Raw genomic sequence first — 19,419 nt, 5'->3', positions numbered from 1 at the left:
ATCCCTATATTTTTGCCAAAAATACAGATACCTCACTTTCTAATGTCTGTGCATCAGTTGAGAGCACAAACGTGGGCCATCCCCTCTAGGAATAGTCTCCATCTGCCTCAACACACTACAGATAATCATTAAAAGAACAAAAAACTTAAGTGTGCAGTATTTTTCCCAAGCTCTTTAGATTTGATGCTGGGAGGCTATTGGCATTTGCATCAGTGTATTGACTCTCTCCACTATTTGTGCTGTCTGTTTGTGGCCAGGTGGGCAGCAGAGTGGACTTCCAGTGCCAACAGGGACACCTACTGCAGGGCTCCACCACCCGGCTCTGTTTGCCAGATCTCACCTGGACCGGCATCCAGCCTAGCTGTATCCGTAAGTGCTTGTTCCTTTCACTCTTTAGCAATATTTCTTTTTACCACGCTCCCTGTTGTTTTTCACTTCCCCTTTTGGCATCTTGTCACTGTTTATCTGTATTGCTGGAAACTCAGACACTCTCTTGCCCCCCCCCCCCCCTCTCTCTCTCTCTCTCTTTCTCTTTCTCTGTGTCAGTCTGCTCAATCCTTCCATAACCCCTGACCTCACAGTAGATTGCGGCTCCAGCTTCAATCAACCTGCCATCCCAGTCATTCTGAGAGTGAGGTGTTGACTGTGATTACTGTCATTCTGTTTGAACTACCTGAACTGTTGACCAGCACCAAACTATGGCTGTGCAGTTCAGCCAAGTCACCTTGACAAGCTAATTGCTTGTCTAATTTGTGTGAAGTAACACAATATAGTGTATGTGGAATCCCTTTCAGCTACATAATTTTTCATGGAAATATTCCCAATTCAAATCCTATTATAGTCCGTATTTTACTATGCTCTTACAGTATAAACACTTGAGCTGTGTTACGATAAGGGGATTCCAGTGATATCTTGTAATCTTGATTTCATAACTACCTAAAGATGTAATACCCACTTGAATTTTCAGGAGACATTTGTGCTGAGGGAGCAGGAACATTGTTATACCTACCCGTCATTCTCTGCCTGATCTGTGGAAAGGGGGGGGGGGGGGGGTATTAGAGGGATATGAATCCTTCAGTATGTGCATACTGTCTTTGTATTGTGCATACACTTGTCCATTTATTAGATACACCTAGCTGAAATTAATGCAGTCTAATATAAGATCGCTGAATTAAATCCCACTGTCTTGAGGGTTATGATGATTAGTTTTTGTTAACTGTTTTAGAGAGATGCTGATTTGACTTTATGGTCATTTTGGGGGCTGTTGAATTGTACTGTTAAACAGAGAAGTTTTTCAAATATTTAGCCTCCCCCTCACTGAAACAAATGGGATGCATGCACATGGTACAGGTAATTTATGGAATAGTTATTTTTAAAATGCTTATATTTATTAACTATATTACAAAGACCAAATCTACAAACAGTATACATTTCCCGCTTTGTCAAAATGTTTTAGAATGTATTGCAAATGTTTATAACTAAACACAACATTTCACAGTAGAACAGTAACAAAATATTCCCATGGTCTTAACTATCATTCATGGAGTTTATTTTCTAATTTCAATGTTTTAAAATGCATATTTGAACAGCAGAAAATAATCCAAAATGCACTAGTTTCTAGGCTTTGTCATCCGACAGCTCCCCAGCCGATCCTGCTCCACTCTGTAACTTCAAACTGTTGACCCATCATCCCACTCACTAAGGAATAATTCAGGAGGTTGCCCATCACCTCACTTCTTAATGCCATTTATCGTCAGCACTGTGACAGGTCCCTTAAAATAAAAGAGTAGTCAGAGTTTAAGTCAATAGAATTAGTGAGGGTTTTAATAAAGGACTGTATAATAGTTGTTCGCTGATCCTGATATCTAGCTTCGCCCCAGGTGTGTCTGCCAAAACACAGATGCTGACAACTCTTCTTAGTTTGACTGTACAGAACATGGGCGTAGCTTTGTGTGAGTGGTTCTGCCCACATTACATACACAAACATATATTGGCATGTGCACCTTAATATTTGTAATAAACACACAGCTTTCTATAGATTATATACAGTGTAACTAATTAGTATAAACAGCACACTCACTAGCTTAAATACAGAACAAATACGTAGCTACACATCCACTTCTAGCTGACCAATTAACTATCATGTGCTGTGAAGTTAGCTAGGTGGCTATAATTATCAACTTGTGAAAACAAAGGGTAATGAACTAGCAACATAAATAATAGGACTTACAGGTCTCATGGACGCACGCACACTAATAAAATGTAACAGATTAGTCTCTGACTGGCAGCCTCCGCTCTCTCTCTCTCCTCTCTGCACTTTCTGCCGTCTTCAGGCTCGCGTGTGCTCGCTCCCGATGCACCCGAATTAGACCGCATCCGCGTCTAATCACTGTCACGCGCCCAGAGTAAATAATAACGGCCGACGTCCCTTTCGTACATATAGGTTAAAGCTCCAGCAGACTCCTCAAACTGGCACTTACAAATTTTGTTGTAACCAGAAAATTCAAACCCTCTCTGGAAACGTTTTGACAGCTGTGTCATGTGAGGAGGAATATCTACATACAGATACATGACTGATACAAAGTGGATCATACAGTAGTCTCCTTATCTCAAGGGCTGCATGCTCTGCTGTAAAAGTCTTTGAAAGTTTGAGATGACATGGTCCTGGAGGAGATGCACTTTTGTCTTGGAGATTCTAAGGGAAAACGAAAATACCAATATACCGTACACAGTAATTCAACAAGAAGATAGACTTACTGTATAAGTTTTAAAAGCAACTTCCAAGTCAACAACCAATTGTCTTGATTCTCCTCTGAGGAAACCTTATGCATAATAATGTAGCTTTCATTTTTGTGGAAATACATGATTCGATCAATGCTGTTGCATCTTAAAAATAAACATTTAATCAGCAGCATCTTAGCATTCTCCTAGCGGGCAGTGCACGAGCTGAAGTCAGAAGTCAAATGTTTGATTATGTACTTTTGATTGACAATGGTTGATATATTAACTCACTACATCCTTGAATATGATCATTTGAACTGTGGAATTAGGGTTAATGGGCAACTTATCGTCCACAAACTCATAAAAAATTATGTATGTGAACATCTCAACATGAACATAAACATCTGGCAACTTTAAAAAAGGATCAGTAGTTGATTCATCTACACATAACATGCCAAACATCTAGTTGATTATTTTGTAGAACTTTAGCATCGATTTTATATTAAATGAGCTAACTTGTACATTTATCTTATTGTATAAACATTTTAGACTTAGAGCTGAAATTTGAGGTGCCAGTGAATACTTTACATTTAATCTCAGTTGATTACTGTTAGTGTTTCTTAAAAGTGATCCATTGAATCCCAGTGAATGGCATCTGGGAGGTTCCTCTTTTCAACCTTTCTTGGATTTATATACAAAACATCCCAGCAGCCACATTTACATTAAATAACGTTGCTTTGTTTTTTTTTACCCATTTTGTGTAACCACCCAGTGAAATTGCAGTCTGATAACCAGTTTGCATTTCATCCAGAGGAATCATGTTTTGAGGCTTTTAACTTCCCTGACTAACTCTATTCAGCAGGTGCTGTTTCTTAGCCAGTGTAGGAGAGTGAGCCTACTTTTATTATGGCTAGAATATAGTAGTCGCTGAATTAATTATGAATTAACTAGACTCGTTAAAATTTAGGATTTATCTTTCCTCGAAGTAGGGCACACCAAAATAAGACAGGATGTTTATTAAACTTTGGTGAAGGTTTAATACCTGTTAGTAATTTAAAATAATTGATGGTTTAAATTTTATCAGTCTCGTCTTGAACGTGTTAATTCGTACCACAGCCTTTATCAGTGACCAACACTTTCTGCACAGAACGGAAGACTCTCACAACGACGTAAGGTTATAAACATTTATTTGACTACCTAACAAGGAGAATACAGGATAGTGCAACACTGAATAGGCAAGTGAAAAAGGGTTAAATGTGGATATAAAAAGCTAGAGACTAGAGGGATTCAGACCTACGGGCTTGTTTATAATATCACTGGCGGACTGAAGCTAGCTCTAATCAGCCTGCCAACAGAACTCGGATCAGAATTTATTTGTCGCCAACGTTTATCCAAGAGTTGCATTAAAAGGCCAACCTTACTTTGCCGTTGATATTACAGTCGCCCTGGCGTCTTACAGTACCGATGCAGGTTCCGTGGGTCCGCGTCCCGGTGTTTGCCGGACCTCGGCTCGGTTTGTAGACTGGGTCAATTGCGTGGTTGGATCGGCGGGTCTCGTCTGGTCCCGTCGGGCTCTTCAGGTGGCTTGCCTCTGGCGGTGGTTTGTGGGTTGACAAAAGGGTTCTGATCGGTTCTGTGGGGCTGGAGTCGCGAGTTCGATGCAATTTGCCGGCCGGACAAAAAGGCAAAGACAGCACGAGGGGTTTAACTATACTTATAAAAGATAAAAAAAATGTGTCGTAGAAAACTTAAAAAAGGTCACGCGATAAAAATAGATTAACAAACGAAAATACTTTAGTAAGAAACAAAATATAAAGTACGTCTCTTGCTAACTTTGGGTTAACAAGAGAAACGAACAGCGGGGGGGGGGGGGGGGGGGGTTCAGAGGTGCGAAAAGGTAGAGATGCAGGAGAGGAGGTGCAGAGAGTGAGGGGTGTGCTGAGAGTTGCAGAGTGAGAGGGAGCGTAAAGGACTGTCCCTTCCTTATCTACGTGGGTATTAAGAAGGCGGCTCTTTCTGACCCAGCCCTCTGGTTCTGAGTGAGTCAACTACTTTTTATACCGGAATTCTAACAGGGAAGATTAAACTATCTCTGGTTGATTTTCAGTTATTAATCTTCTGATATCCAATTTAACCAAAATCTTTAGGCAGACAGTTTTAACAGATACAGATACTGAGTGACGGGCCTATTATTAAAACACAAAATATTTCAGGAATTAGACAGAGACTTTGCACTTCTGAAACCACATAAACATAATCACAACAAGATACAAATAATGCATATACTGTTACACACTTGCAAGAATGTCTTTGAACAGCCATTTGCGATGAAACATCGAACTTTAACTGTTTTCCAAACTTCTACACAAAGTTCTGTTGTGTAGATTTTATTACTGAAAGTCCATCTGTCTCCCAACAGAGACTGTCCTCCGGTTCATATTGTGGTCAGATTTGACATTGATTTAGGTTAAAAGGGGTCCTTCATCCTGGAGTTCTGGTATTTTTATTACCCTAGGAGGGTTTGAGGTTGTAAAACACACCTTATCTCCTATCGAAAACCAGTATAAAAATGTCTTTATCTACGGCTGTCTTCCTGTGACGCTGAGCAGACAACCAGATACAAAAACTCCTTAAACAGCACTTCCTCATGAGGTCCTACACCAGGTTTGTGTGTCTCTGCTGAGGTTGCAGCGTTTCAGGAGCTGCTCTTTGGTTCTTGTCCATTGACTGTAGTGGCTTGAGAAATGTATTGATTTTCCCCTGCCCTCTCCCTATCATTGTTACTGCTGGGATTAAAATAGAGAAATTAATCTCTTTCTGCAGAAGTGTGTAGAGTTAGTACTGAAAATATTTATTCAACTAAAAAGTTAAAGCTAAATTTACCATCTGAGAAAAATACTCAAAGGTAGAAAAAAAGGTACCTGTTTAATAAATTACTCAAAGTATTTACTTTCCATTTGTCATATTTTTTAAGTATGTGCACCAGTGCAATATAATGAAAAAACAGCACTTGTCGATTTAACTTAGGTTTTTTTTAGAGAAGGTCAGCTAATCAAACAAATAAGGATAACCTACAACTGACCAATCTCCCACTCTCTTTCCACTTAGTAATGCACGGTTAATCCGTGGGTCAGGTTATTAAAAGTAACATAAATAGAGGATAGGTTTCAGGTGGGTGAAATAATACATAGTTAATGTGGAAAATGAATTTTTTTCAAAATGCGAACAAAGCAGAGCTGCTGTCCCCTGCAATAGCATCGTTCTCGCATAAAGAACTTTAATGATTTTTTCAGAAGCCAAAGGTTTAGTTCTATTTTCTCTGTCCAGTTTAGACCTGCTTAAATGTCCCACGATATTTGCATGAAAACGTTAAGGAACGGAATGTACGTCATTTCCGTTTACATAGATAGCCTACACATTTGAATGAAAAGTAGTTTTTTCTGTGATGAATTTCAGATGATACTCTCACATATATCGTTAGTAAAGCAACGTGAGATGGATATGTACCTTTTACAATTATTAGAAAGCATCTTCTTAGAGGATTGCAATCTCCATTGGGTATGGATGTCTAAATCAGAGAAAATAATTCATTCAGATGGTTAGTGGATGGATAATTTGAGCATACAAGTGGATACAGATGGCGCTAATCCGGTTATCACGCAATCCTTGCATTAAGAGCAGGCAAGATGTAATGGAGGTATAAATGACAAATATAGGGAAGTAAAAAGTAGATTACTGACTCAAAATTGAACAATAGTAAAGAGTAGAAGTAAAATTTCTGGTCTGGTGTCTTATTTGTGCAAAGCAGGGACATCCTTGTTTTGAATGTTTACACATAAATCATGTTGCATTATATAAGTCTGGCATTATGTCTTTTATAATAACCTTATATAAATACAGTAATAGGTTTCATTGAGTAGCTCATTGATACAGTACATGTATTACTATTGTTTAGTAATTGTGAATTAATTTAAGAGTAGCTATTACATCATTGGAGATCCAAAAACATTATTCATACAGTTCACTGTGTATTTCTGTTTTAAACTATGAATTCATTTTCAGTCCATTTTTCTTATTTATTTTTTACACTTGTAGCCCGGAGGGTGGACATACAGACTCAGAGGGCTGTCTGGTCCATAATGCATTGGGGAAAACTGTGGTTCTGTATGTATCTGAGTATGAGTGCTTATGTTTGGGTCTGACACGCTGTGTTGACCATTGGTCAAACTGTCATAAACCAAAATACCTTTCTCTGTGATTAAATTGTCTTCTGTTATTGTGTAGCCACTTAAATGGATTTAAAAGTAGAGCCTACCAATCTTGCAATGCTGGCAAAGCAAGAACTTGGAGAGATTAACACAATTGATGCAATAGATGCAATGAACACAAGTCAAGTTACCTTCACATTCAGTTTATGGGTACACAGCCCAGATCGCCGGATTTATTCCCAGTTCACTTTGAGGTTTTGAAAAACAACAATGAATTACTGTTGAGTTCCATTGCATTAACAATTAAGTTTTTGAGTGTGCCATTGTACATTATAGGAAGTTTAAGAAGTGTTCCATAAATACAAATTAACAATAGTGTCAAAATCTATTCAACAGACACTGCTAAAGCAGACAAAATAAACATAATCATTCTGATGTCAAAACCTGAATGCCAACCATGTCAAAGTTTTTCACTTTGTACAGCACAGCAACTAAAGAAGATTTGGGGGGGGGGGGGGGGGGGGGGGGCTAAAAGAAAAACCTTGCAAGAACTTGAAAAAATTCTTGACCATGGCCTGCTGTTGCCGTCTGTAGCTGGCCAACCTCCTTGGTTTGAACAGAAATCCATCGGCAGGGCTGTATCTGTGTGTGTGTCTGCCTCCATCTGTCCCTGTCTGTCCATGTCCCCAACTAATGCACTCAGTCCCGATCAGAGATACCAACTTTGAACTAAGAACATTACATGTTGTGTGTGACAGATAAAAAATGAAAGTGTCTTTTGAGGCCTCTCAGGAGTAAAGCCTGCTGTGCTGTTAGAAGTGTAAACAAACATGGCACTTTTAATAGACCTTGATGAGGGATGTGACTTGTCTTTATACAGCAATTCATCAGCCTTGTAAGTGTCTTCAGTATGCATGGTCTATAAACTCTACAAGCACCGTGGACATGTGTTGGCAGTTTCAAATGTTCGACATAGACTTGTGCTCAGACAGCAAGAAGGGTTTATTTAACTATGTATCTGTTAATTTATTTATTTATTCAGGTCTCCGTCTTTATATCCACAACATAGAGTATAACAGATTATTAGATGCCACATTAGATTTCATCGAGGCAGATGTATCAACTCATTCAAAAAGCTCTGGGTGGTACTTATGCAGAACTTATGCATTTGTCTTAATGTTTTCTTCATCAGTTTTTCATAATGTATACTAAATCGTTGTGGCCCCTGTGTTGCTGAGTATAAGATGAATAAGAGAAGTATCCTCATGGGTTGGCACACAACTTGATGCACCTGTTTTACTTTCTAGAGCATTGAGCATCTTCAGAAATGAAATCACACATATAATATCAACCCCCTTCCCCCATTACCACTAATGTCATTAAGACGATGGCATGAAGGACCGATTTGGTACTGTGACTCACTTGCAGCTGCCTCCCACTTGACAGCTGGCAATGTATTCTTTCACTCTCAAGCTGCAAAATGATTTAGCTATTTTCACATTACTGTTGGACCTGAATGTTCAGCCCCTCAGTGTTTTGGTGGTGCGGTGTGATTTGCATACATTTTTGTTTTGTCGAGAGTTTGTTGATGTGGAAAAATAAACTAAGAATACAAAATATTTAATATGGTCCATAAGAAGTTGATGTTTTGGCAACATAGCAATAACAGCTTTTGTCCCTAGTTTCTGATTCAGTGAAAGCTTTTAAACTAAGCGTTCATCTCTATACTTAATTAACATGTCGCTAGCTTCTTGATTTTTTTGGACAGAATAATTTATTAAGCTAAGAATGTCACAGTCAGTTAAGTCAAAACTATCACATTCTTAGCAAACTAGATCGAACAAAACATACTAGTGGTTGTTTGTTGTTTTCCAGCAAGCTCTCACTCTTTTCGGGTTACACTCCTCTGACTTCCAGGACATGGGCTGCACTTACAAGCCTTCTATAGCATCTTATTTTAGTCAGCATTCTTCTTCTTTGCGGTGTCCATAAGTGTTACTGACCTTGCAACCTAGATGCACATCCTCATGATGGAAGACACTCTAGCAAGATTAACAATAGCCTTCACAGCACTGTTTTGCAAGGACACTCCGATGAGCTTAGTCTCGTCTGGTCTCACCCTTGAAAATTTAGATTAGTTCAAGAAACACAAAAACGACTATTGCAGAATGATAGTATGTTCAGCCAGACGATTCTGTTGTACTGGTACCTTCATGTTTTTCAATCCAAGGCTATGGGTAAATTACTTGATTACATTTCAGTTATTGTTTTGACTTCATTTAAGCTCACTTCATTTTGCGGGCTAATTGTGTCTAAAAATTAGGCAGTGATTCTCCCAAGTCAAAAGTGTCCATACTCATATCAGAAAAGAGAATAAAAATATTAAAGTATCAATATGCTTCCTAATAGCTCCCTGGACTCAATTAAACTGTAAAATATGTGTGCTTCCTTTTATAATCCTTTTTTGCTAACCCTCCCACATCTCTCCATCTTTCCCACTCCCTCAGCGAGTGCTTAATTATCTTCGCGCGTGCGTGCGTGCGCACATTGGTCTGTGTGTGTGCAAACTTCATGAAAATGTGTGTATCTGGCTTAATTTAAATGTGTGTGTTCTAAAGTGTCTGCCCTCTGCTTCCTCTCCAGCTCACTCCTGCAAGCAGCCTCGGAGCCCGGCCAACGCCGACGTCGTGGGTCTAGACCTGCCCTCCTACGGTTACACCCTGGTGTACACCTGTCAGTCAGGTTATTTCCTCTCCGGGGGTTCAGAGCACCGTGTTTGCCGCTCTGACAGCAGCTGGACTGGCAAGGTGCCTGTCTGCAGAGGTACGTGGTCAGCAAAGGTCTGCGAGTACAGAAGATGGAGGAGATGATGGGGAGGAGGGGGGTGGAGTAAAAGTTAAAATGTTAGAAGGGAAGATTTTGCATGCGCATAAACAGGAAGGGCAGGGTGATTTAGAGGACTGTATACTGTTCTTGTATATACACTTAATATTTAAAATGCAGTTCGATGTGAGATTTGCACCACAACTCATTAATAGTTAAAGTCACATGATCAAATTTAATGAGACATTTTGGTGTCTCTGATGTCATCTGTAAACTCACTGTGTCACTGTACTGTCAACTAATTGCAATATGCATGTTCAGGTTATTTTTCTGTGTTTGTATGAGCTGAGCAATTACCAAAGTGAGGAAGAGTTAAATGTTGGCAGCATGTTACCGTTGAGCAGTGTTTACTTTTTCCAACATCCTTTAGCTGTTAAGCCTTGCTGTGACATCGCTACATCTTTGTGACAAACATATTTATTTTCTTCTGCAGTTGGTTCCAAATCACATGAGAAAACTATCAAACCTGTGCCAGGGACACCAAGCCCTATAATAAAGGGTGAGTTTTGAATTGCACAAGCTGTTCAACTGGTAGCCACAGAGGACAGCAGTCCTTTAATAGCGTGTTGTCTTACACTGTGGCTAAATCTGTGTATACCTATCAAAATCATAAAGGTAGTTTTCAGTACTGTACCTCAAAGTCAGTCTTTCTTATAGTCGCGGGTAAAATAAGTAACATATGAGGAGATTTATTAGCATTTGAACCTGATTCATATTGTTTTTACATGACCATAATATGTTCTGTTACTGCTCTTTTGCAGTTACATATGCAGTTATTTCTAAGTAATTAAAGTTGTCTTTTGAGTTCCTATCCATCAAAGAGTGAATTTAAAACAATGAGGATTGATCATGTGACCCACTAATGAACGCGCTTCTACTGGAAATAATAAGGGGAATGTGTGTCAATTCAGTTTACAAAAGAGCAGAAAAATGCATCTTACCACCTAAGAGGCTGTAGAAACAACATATCTCAATTCTTAAGGAGTAAAAAAGAGAAAGTTATTGGTACAAAAATATATGTAATTATTACCAGGATATTTTAACAGGTCATAAATATGTGCAATATCTACTTAATACATACAATATAATTTGTATTAGAGACTTAATATATTAAAAATGATTGATGTAATTAGGTTCCGGATGATACCATAATACATGCATGTAACTAACTAATTCCAAAATGAAATCAGACAACTAATCTTTAGGGCAGATTTCATCTTTACCATTAATACCAACAAGGTTCAGAGTAGTTAACCAATGTTCCAAAGTGTACTGTAAAAGAAAGTGCCAGCATTATTTATCCCTCATTTATTGATGTGATATTTCATCCAGTTTACTACAATGACAAGCTAAATGCTAATGCTTGGTGGCTAAACCCTACACAAACGTTACAACAGCGATCAACACGCTTATACATTTATTTTTAGGATATCTATTTTGACCATGAACAACAGCGCTAGGCTACCCTATGATTGAATTTGTAACATAATGTTGGCTACAGTAAATTGTATGGGTTTTCTTATCAGCTAGCAATACAGCCCGTTTCGTCTGCTGCACACACACCCACACTTTCACTGATCTGACCCGGACCTGACACACTTGAAAATGGATAAAAAGACAAAAAAATTTCAGAAAAAGTAGAACAACATCCAGATCTGGATGTTTGTCATGCTTTATGGTACTTAAAAATCAGCTGTCAGAGAGAGAGCAGCCTCCTTTGGTGATAGGAAGATCAAGTTCTCTAATGTAGGAGATGAGGAGAAAAAACATGCAGGTTTTCTGTAATATTATTATCGATCAAATACCATTCCGATATTTATCCTGGTGCGGGCCCTTTTCTTGTCGGTCTGTTTTTTAGCTGCAAACCGCGGTGACCATTGGATCCTGAGTGATCAGTCATTCTCGAGTTCCGGGTGCTGGATATTTACCTGACTCGCCAGATTAATTTTTCCGCCTTGCTTCCCTCATCCATCTGGGATTGCTCCACAGGAAAGTGATTTCAGGAGGCTGGGCCTTATCAAAAATCCTTGCATATGATTGGATAAACCACTTGTCCGTCATCTTTATTGACGCAGGAAAAGCCAAACAGAACAGCCGACATTGTTTCCACCAACAAAAGCCTTCAGAGCCGTTCTCTGGTGTTCTTTTAAAAAAGAAATATTCGCTAATTTGGATAACACGGATGAAATAGCAGCATCGATGTTGACGTCTGCTTCCTCGATGCGAGCCGCTACAGTCGTTTCTCTGCTACGTCACATGTATAAAACCCCGCCCGGCGGTCCTGATTGGCCTGACCATTTTTTTCGGACCCTGAAATCACTTTCCTATGGAGCGAATCCAGATGGTTGAATGGAGCTAGGCGGAGTCAAGACAGAAGCAAGGCGGAACGAAAGTCATCTGGCGAGAGTTAGGTAAGCTGGCAATGCCACCGACCTCTCAATTGCCAGTCAGGGTGATGTCGCACCTCTTTATATATATATATATATATATATATATATATATATATATATATATATATATATATATACATAGAGTGGTGTTAAGGAGGCGGGGCTAAGCGCCGGGCCCGCTTGGGTCATGACAAAGACAAATTCTATCATTGGCCCCACGGACACTACACTGTTGGCGATTTTCTTTGTAAATGTATTTATGGCTCCCCCAGACCTATCTTTTGCATATTTCAGCTTATTTTATGCTATTACTGCAGTGCTTGCGATAATGCTCCTTTAATTCTGTTTCATTTCCTTATTTATTTTTTTGTGATATTTTTTTTTAATCAATTCATTATTTACACAGTAGAGAGGAAGCATATTTACATCCAGAAAAAAACAAAGCAAAAACTGAATAATTAACACATTTTAAGATTCATGAGAGTAACAAGGGCACTGTGAAATATCACTTGTGCTGATACCTGCTCTAAACCCTAACATGATGAAATCAAGGTGTTGAAACAATGGAAAAGAAAAAATAATTTAAAAAAAATAATGTATATATATATATATATATATATATATATATATATATAATTTTAAAAGGAATCTCATGTCCCTTGCACATCTTTCAGACATAGAAATATCAAATAAATGCTAATTTCCTCCATCATATAATGATATCCACAGAAGTAGCAGGGAATATACATATGTATACATACAAAATAGCCATATATACTGCCTTATTTCCTCTTACCAAAAAATGGAATTGATGTGACGCTGGGGGGTGGGAGATATTTCCATCCTGCTGATGCATACCTGATGTATACTGAATTAGCAACATTAGCTCGACCCCCCAGGAGCTAGGCTAACAGAACACTTTAATAGATAAACGGGAGTGGGAGACAGTGTTGAGATTTTTTTACGGGACCAGGGTGGAACGGGACTCATGTTTTAAATTTCCCATGTCTCCAGTGGAAAATACACCGGCTCTGGGAGGGAAGTGCAGGCAGCCAGCATTTATGATCTATGAGTTAAGCTGATATTCAACACAGTCCCATGCCCATAGACTGTAAAACACAGACGCTCACAGCCCGAACCCTCCCGCTGCTCCAGATTAGCATTTAGTGTATGTGCCATCAATAGTGGGCTATATTGCAAGTCATGGTGCAAGTGCGGCTATTTAATTAGCACAACACAGCTAACACGTTGTGTTCCTAAACCATCTCTTGGTACAGCTGATCGAATAGCAAACCATCTTGTCACCTATGGTAACACCACCACACGAATAACCACAGTCCAGATCGAGATGACGGACTTAGCATGCTAATGATGCTAATCCTAAAAACTAGCCTCCGAGGCAAAGTGAGGGCCAGAGGCTAACTCTCACTGAAGAGGCAGCGCCCCAATTTATTCATAAATGTTAACCTCCAATAAAATTAAAACTAGCCTGGTACAAAATAATCCACCCCCCTCAGTGTTGTCATGGAGATATAACCTAAACATAAAGACTAGAATGTTTTTTTGTAACAGGCCTCAAATAGGTTTAATTATGCTTTGAAAAACAGCTTGTTTAACATGGGGGTCAATGAGAAACTGCTCTATTGTGAACACTCTCCTAGTGGACACTCTGGGAACTGCTGTTTTTTGCACTGCAGTATTGGATCAACCAGGAAGTCAATGTGGTGGGGGCTTGATAGCAACTAAGACCCATTTCCACCTCTTAAACCTTAACTTGTTATTAACTACAAGCAGCTGCCCTTATGCAAGGATAATTGGCTCATAATTACCAAGTAAATAATTACCAGTAGATAATTACTGTGCTTTAAAAGTTCTACCAAAGGTTTATTCAGTGCAAAACTATTTAAAAAGTTGTGCAGAGGGAGTCTCGAGTTATCTCTTTCAGAAAGTATTTATTTATCATTAAGTTAGAATGTCAAAACATATAGGGAACATGATATAATAAAAGCTGATGGAACTGACTACCATCAGCTTTGATCCGTTGATTCAAATGGGTATCTAATTATGGGTGCAAATATCCAGCTTGCATTAAAAAGATAATGAAGGTTTAAATACACAAAATAGGAATGATTACTTTGACATTTTCATAACATTTTTTATATGATACATAATGGAATGGTATACCATAGTTATTTTATGCTATTATTTTAATGGCACATTTGAATGACATTTATTTTATTTTTCTTTCCTGAAGTTCCTGACAACGTCTTTGCCCCTGATTTTGTGTGGAAGGGTTCCTATGATTACAAAGGCCAGAAACAGCCAATGACTTTGACAGTCACAAGCTTTAATGCCACAATGGGAAAAGTCAATGTAACATTAACCGACAGTAGCATGGAGTTTCTGCTCTCTGGTGAGTCATCTATAAATCATCTGTCTTCTACTTCCTCCCCTCCGCCTCCTCTCTCCTCCTCTCACTACCTCTGTGTCACTTCCATTTATTTTGAGGGTGCCTCATGTCAATCAGTCAATCACCAAATGATCTCATGCATGAGAGTGGAAATTAACTATTGGCTCTAAAGACGGATGTATTAGTCTGCGCTGACTGACTAACTGCCCACTCAAGAGTCACTCATCTCCTCCCTTCCTCGCTCGGCTCTTCTTTTCTTACTGCTTCTCTTCCCTCCTGCTTTTCCTCATTTTCTGCATCTTTTCTTATTTTTCCTCCTTTTGTCATTACCCTGTACTCGTATTGCCTCATCTCTTTATTCTAATCAGTTCTTATATTGCCTCTTGTCCTCTACCTTGTAGGAGTATACAAGCGTCAGGAGGCCCGGTTAATGCTCTTGCTGTACCAGATGAGAGCGCTGGCCCATAGCTCCTTGAGCAGGATTACTGATGAGACCTGGGCAATGGATGGATTTGTGAGTATACACAGGAATTTGGAGCAGCCGGCCGGGGATCTTTTGAAAATATCCAAGAGCTGTGACTGTTTATTTTATTTCATTTATTTGTTCAGTCTGACAGACAAGTAGAATATTACAGCCAGTGGAGCTATAACTACTTGGGAGCCAAAAAATAAGCTGAAACAAGCCAATGTTTCCTCATTATTAGTTTTCTTCTCATCCTACTTACCGTGCCAACAAAGAAAAAAAAAATCACAATACATGAGAAGGAACTGTGACAACAGGCAGAATAGTAATTTCCTGGCTTATTGTCTGTTTTTGTTTACATATACTTACATTGGCTGTACATCAGATGCACTAGTGGCTCTGTATGAGTCATCTCAGCGTTTCCACATTGACAATTTGCTGAATAAACTCAGACACACACCTGACATCTAAGGCACCTGAAACTACTGCAGAACAATTTTGTTGGTGAAATTGAAGTTCCTCTTCTAAAATAAACTTCAAGGTCCACATAATAAGACCATCTGACAGCTGACTGCACACCGCTGAGCTATTGTTAGCACACTGCACAGCTTCTAAAGCAGGGTTTAGAAAAACAAAGGTGTTGTTTTTTAATGTAGCATGACAGAATGTGTTGATTGTCGTGCTAAATAAAATATTCTATGTATGTAGTTTTTGATGTGGTGTGGAATAAACGTGACACTATCTTAGGTGCCAAGAAAATCAGATTGTATTTATTCAGTTGAAACAAAACTTCTTTTTTTTTCTACTAGGTTTCAGCTGAGCCTGAAGGTGGCAGCTATGTGTTTCAAGGCTTTATAGAGGGTAAAGACTACGGACAGTTTGGACTACAGAGACTTGGTATGTGTCTTTTCAAATTGAGTGAGTCCCATTGCCATTTGTCACATCTTTCATTTTCACAATAAAAGTAAAGAAAAAATTACACTTAGACCCCTACCCCACCTAGAACTGTGTTATGGGAATGAAGGATGGCGTAGCAGAGTTTGAAATTTTGAGTTGATTTTCTGCTCTATGCTCAATTTATACCTGAGTTTAAGATTCATTAAGATTAAGATTAAGACCCTTCAGTACACATACTGTACACTGAGAATGGACTTTTCAGGGTACACATTAGCTGTGTTCGAAATCGTTCCCTATCGTAGAAGTAGTGCACTGTATAGTGTGTACGCCATTTTGTAGTGGTGTTCGAATTCACTATAAAGTCCACTAGAAAATACCCACCACATACAGCTAATTTGAGCGTACATACGATGTACACTACATTGTACTCCCACATACCACAATGCAATGCGGTCGTGTTTTACCGGAGGAGAAGAAGAAGCAGAATAGGTGCTAACCGTAGCCACGTATGTGAGAGCTAACTGCAGTTACCAACAACCGTTACTCACAAGCTGACTAGTTTCTCACAAGCTTACTACTGTTACTCGCTCGTGAAATAAATGAACTGTGGGCTATTACAGCACACAATCAGGGCACACAACCATTGTTAACAAATCCACACATTAACATCATCAAAATTTCAACAATTTATTTGGGAATGACATTGAAATAAACAAGCAACATAAATACAACCTTTTACCGTCCTCCTGAGTGCCCGGTTTGTATTTTAAACAGACTGTGAAATGAGTTTACAGCTCCGTTTGCTCCGGCGCATCTACTGATGCAACAATGTGTTAGAAAATTCTTGCGTAGTGTCCAAAATCTCACTTGATCATTCCCTATATAGTGCACTATTTAATAAACACTATATTGGCAATAGTGAATGAGGGAATGATTTCGAACATAGTGTTTGTGTCCAACACTCAAATTTTGGAAATAAACACATATTTGCATTCAAACATTATAAATGTTTCAATAAATGAGACCGAAAGATGTAATATCAAGTGTTTTAAAACAAGTCTGGAGAGGATCTTTAATTTTGCTGTCATGGCAAATCCAAATTTTTACAAAATGTTGCAAATGGCTGAGACTTATATGGAAACAACTTTGGTTAGTAACACGTACTATAATAGTATGTTTTAAAAAGCCAGGGTTAAATGGCTCACTCAAAGATTTCTAATACATCCTTTGCGAACAATACAGATGTATAATATTTGCTCTGCATTGACAGCATACATACATGTTTAGTGTGTCTACCACTTATTGCCAGTCATGCAGCACAGAGTCAATTGTTCTTTTAAACATCATTGTTCATTTCTTTCTGCTAAACATTCCGTCTCATGATTGTCCTCAGCAAGATTATCACAGTTACAACGATCATTATCAGTAAGATCATTATGGTTGCCGTCTCTATCAACCGGGTGCTGCCGTCTTTGACTTGTCATCATTGCGATCATCTTCCTCTTCATTATCATCATCATCATCACCATTATCGTCAGCAGTAGAAGATATGTATCTTTCTGTTATTCCATTTAGTTTCTCCAGTGTTTGTGCCATTTTGTTAAAAATATTTCAATCACATTTTCTGTATTATGACTATTCTTTTGCTAATATGATACATTTTCTTCCAGGTTGGAGTGTGAGAGAGAATATTACAGTCACTGACCCTGAAACCAACGGCTCCACCAACAGCAATTCTGTTGCTGTTGCTATCCTCGTGCCTTTCTTTGCCCTCATCTTTGCCGGCCTTGGTTTCTATCTCTATAAACAGCGGTATGTAATGCATCCTTGTGTCATCCATACTAGCCCTGAACCCAAATTTAGTAGCTACTGTAGTCTTTATCTGATTTGTGCCCACATAAGTAAGAAAGTAGTACGTTTTCCTGAGTCTTGTTTGTCTCATGTTGAGTTTTAAAGTTATTTGCCACAGATCTGATGTTGAGAAAGTTTAAGAAGACCCAGATTTATGTAGGTGTTTATACACTTGCAACCAAAGGAAATGCACATAGAGATGAGGTAGACACTGTGGCCCACTCCCACAGCCTATTTCACTGTGTTTAAGTTCCTCTCTGGATACAGTAGCTTACTTATAAGAGGCTTCAAAGCATGATGCAATATTAGTCAATGTGTTACTGTACCTTCCAAACCACATTACACAGCAGTATACATCAGGCATTTTTAATGAGAACAACTTCAATATGATTTGTAATGTACTGTTTGTCCAAATGTATATGTGCTTTGTGAATATTCTGTATGTACTGTGTTTAGATGGGCAGATTTAGTAAAAATTTTCCGTACACGCAGAACCTGTGTCATGCGAATTTTGCACTCATTACGTTCTGACTGATCTTTTCAACAATAATTACTATTCAGCCTCATTTACCTACTGCAGCTGTCCACACTAAGATAATGGAGATTGGATTTGAAGGAGGGGAGATAATTGGAATACTGTCTCTCAACTAATATGCAACCTCCTTTCTTTCCCCCAGGAAAACAGATAAAGCGCAGTACACAGGATGTTCTGTCCACGAGAACAACAATGGACAGGCCACTTTTGAGAATCCCATGTACAACACAAACACAAAAGCCACTGAGGGTAAAGTTGTCCGCTTTGACCCCAATCTCAACACCATCTGCACCATGGTTTGATGTCTATTGAGTATGAGCGAAAGACAGAAGGACAGAGACACACACAGAGGGAGAATACAACTTCTCCTTGTTTGCTTGACATAAATATATATCGACATATTTATATTTTTCCTGTTTCTGATGACATACTGTACAACAAAGACACTGCTCAGAAATATAAAGCACACTTTCAGCAACAGTTACGACAGATGCAATCGATCCTATACAAAGGGTCAGAGATTAAAGAGAGGAAGGAGAGGTCCCCCGCCTTTCCCGATCTTCCCCTAGTTCGGTGAAGAGAAGTGTTCTTTACACTCCGTGAGTGTTGGCTTCATGAATAAAAGAGCCTCTGGCATATAGATAAAATAGAGTATTTTATGCTCTGTAGTATAAATATGGAGGGGTTACTTCACAATGCCAAATGAAAAATTTAAACTTTTTCTTTTTAAGAAAGATCCCAAATCGACCCCCTTTCATCATTTATTCATCCTAATGAGTTATTTTCTCTTACGGAGGTGAGGAGCCTCTCAACTGTGAGTTGATCAATGTAATCTTTGAGTCTATTTTACAAGCAGTGGAGTGTGTGAGAGGAGATGAGGAAGTGAAGAAGAAACTGCCTCTCTTTGAATAGTGTCTGTGCTGTTGTCTGTTCAAAGTTACATGGACAATTATAGCCCTTAATTGGATGGTACCTCCTGCTGACGAAATATATGGCCAGAGATTTAATTACTAAAGTGCAGTAAACTTTTTTGAGTGCCATTGGAACTGCTAGGGCTTTTA

The 19,419-nt window shown here is 38.8% G+C and overlaps 1 protein-coding gene across 1 annotated transcript in view; it reads left to right on the top strand.

Annotated features, from left to right (window-relative positions):
- LOC310950587 (CUB and sushi domain-containing protein 3-like) overlaps nt 1-18,956 on the top strand; it is a gene marked incomplete at its 5' end in the record, with an annotated part of 253,461 nt that extends 234,505 nt beyond the window's left edge. The window contains 8 exons of the mRNA XM_083918484.1: nt 258-369; nt 9,573-9,752; nt 10,246-10,311; nt 14,457-14,615; nt 15,014-15,126; nt 15,885-15,972; nt 17,643-17,784; nt 18,501-18,956. Of these exons, the coding sequence (XP_083774610.1) occupies nt 258-369; nt 9,573-9,752; nt 10,246-10,311; nt 14,457-14,615; nt 15,014-15,126; nt 15,885-15,972; nt 17,643-17,784; nt 18,501-18,660 (1,020 nt within the window). The 3' untranslated portion in view covers nt 18,661-18,956. The remainder of the gene's footprint in view (nt 1-257; nt 370-9,572; nt 9,753-10,245; nt 10,312-14,456; nt 14,616-15,013; nt 15,127-15,884; nt 15,973-17,642; nt 17,785-18,500) is intronic.
- Nucleotides 18,957-19,419: the final 463 nt, after the last annotated feature.

The sequence above is a fragment of the Echiichthys vipera genome (assembly GCF_963691815.1).
Source record: "Echiichthys vipera genome assembly, chromosome: 8".
Taxonomy (NCBI): Eukaryota; Metazoa; Chordata; class Actinopteri; order Perciformes; family Trachinidae; genus Echiichthys; species Echiichthys vipera.
This window is presented reverse-complemented; position numbering and strand designations above follow the sequence as displayed.